The 875-nt window shown below is 42.2% G+C and overlaps 1 protein-coding gene across 1 annotated transcript; it reads left to right on the top strand.

Annotated features, from left to right (window-relative positions):
• Window positions 1–17: 17 nt before the first annotated feature.
• Window positions 18–776, top strand: LACBIDRAFT_304623 (uncharacterized protein; the record flags this gene model as incomplete). Its single annotated transcript, XM_001884967.1, has 1 exon — window positions 18–776. A coding segment is annotated over one exon (759 nt), but the record flags the coding sequence as incomplete, so codon positions are not given.
• Between the last annotated feature and the right edge of the window lie 99 nt (window positions 777–875).

The following is an 875-nucleotide window of genomic DNA, read 5'->3' as shown; positions in this document are numbered from 1 at the left end:
TTACTCTCATTGAATGGATGCAGACATCAGTGAGAAAGCGTCGGTCGACGAAAGCCCAAATAGATTTCCTCGAAGTATTGCAAACGGCACATGACACAGATATTCAAGAAGTTGAGAGGGACGACGACACCCTCGACATCTTGAAACATGCCTTTTTGCCCGAACATCCTCTATACAAAACACATGCCGTCTCTTGCGACCCCAATCGATTAACAAACTTCATACCCAACTTTGTTGGAGGCACTTTACCCCGCGCTGACCAGGGAGACAGAGAATTTTACTGTTGTACTATGCTCACTCTGCTTGTTCCTTGGAGAACTGGTAAGGAATTAAAACAAGAAGGTGAAAGTTGGCATGACGCTTTTACCACATTTCCATTTTCTTCCGAACAAAAGAGGTTGATGAGTAACTTCAACTTGAGGTACGAGTGCAACGATGCAAGAGATGATTATCACGCCATATTGAAAGCAAAAGGTGTTGCGGCGAATAAAGTATTCTCTATTGGCGATAGGTTCATGGGTGAAGTTGATCTCGACATCGACCCAGACAATGGAACAACATACGGTTTAGAATACAATATAATGGACGAGACAGCTCCAGAAATTGGCAAAATCTCTCAACGCAAACTTTCCCAGATGGCCGATGTGGACAGAATCATGATGTCTTGTGGTTGGCTCGACAATTGCAAAAATTATATAATACAGCCCTACACACATTTCAAGCCACAAATATTACGTAGTGCAAATCAGTGGAAAACACTCGTTAACGAAGCANAGCAAAAACTGTTAACACTAAAAAATGCACATCTGCCTACGTCCGAAGAGCAACAACCCATAGATTCAGATAAATCTTCAGATAAAGTACATGTGCTAACC

This window comes from Laccaria bicolor, genomic scaffold (assembly GCF_000143565.1).
Source record: "Laccaria bicolor S238N-H82 LACBIscaffold_28 genomic scaffold, whole genome shotgun sequence".
In the NCBI taxonomy this organism is placed as follows: Eukaryota; Fungi; Basidiomycota; class Agaricomycetes; order Agaricales; family Hydnangiaceae; genus Laccaria; species Laccaria bicolor.
This window is presented reverse-complemented; position numbering and strand designations above follow the sequence as displayed.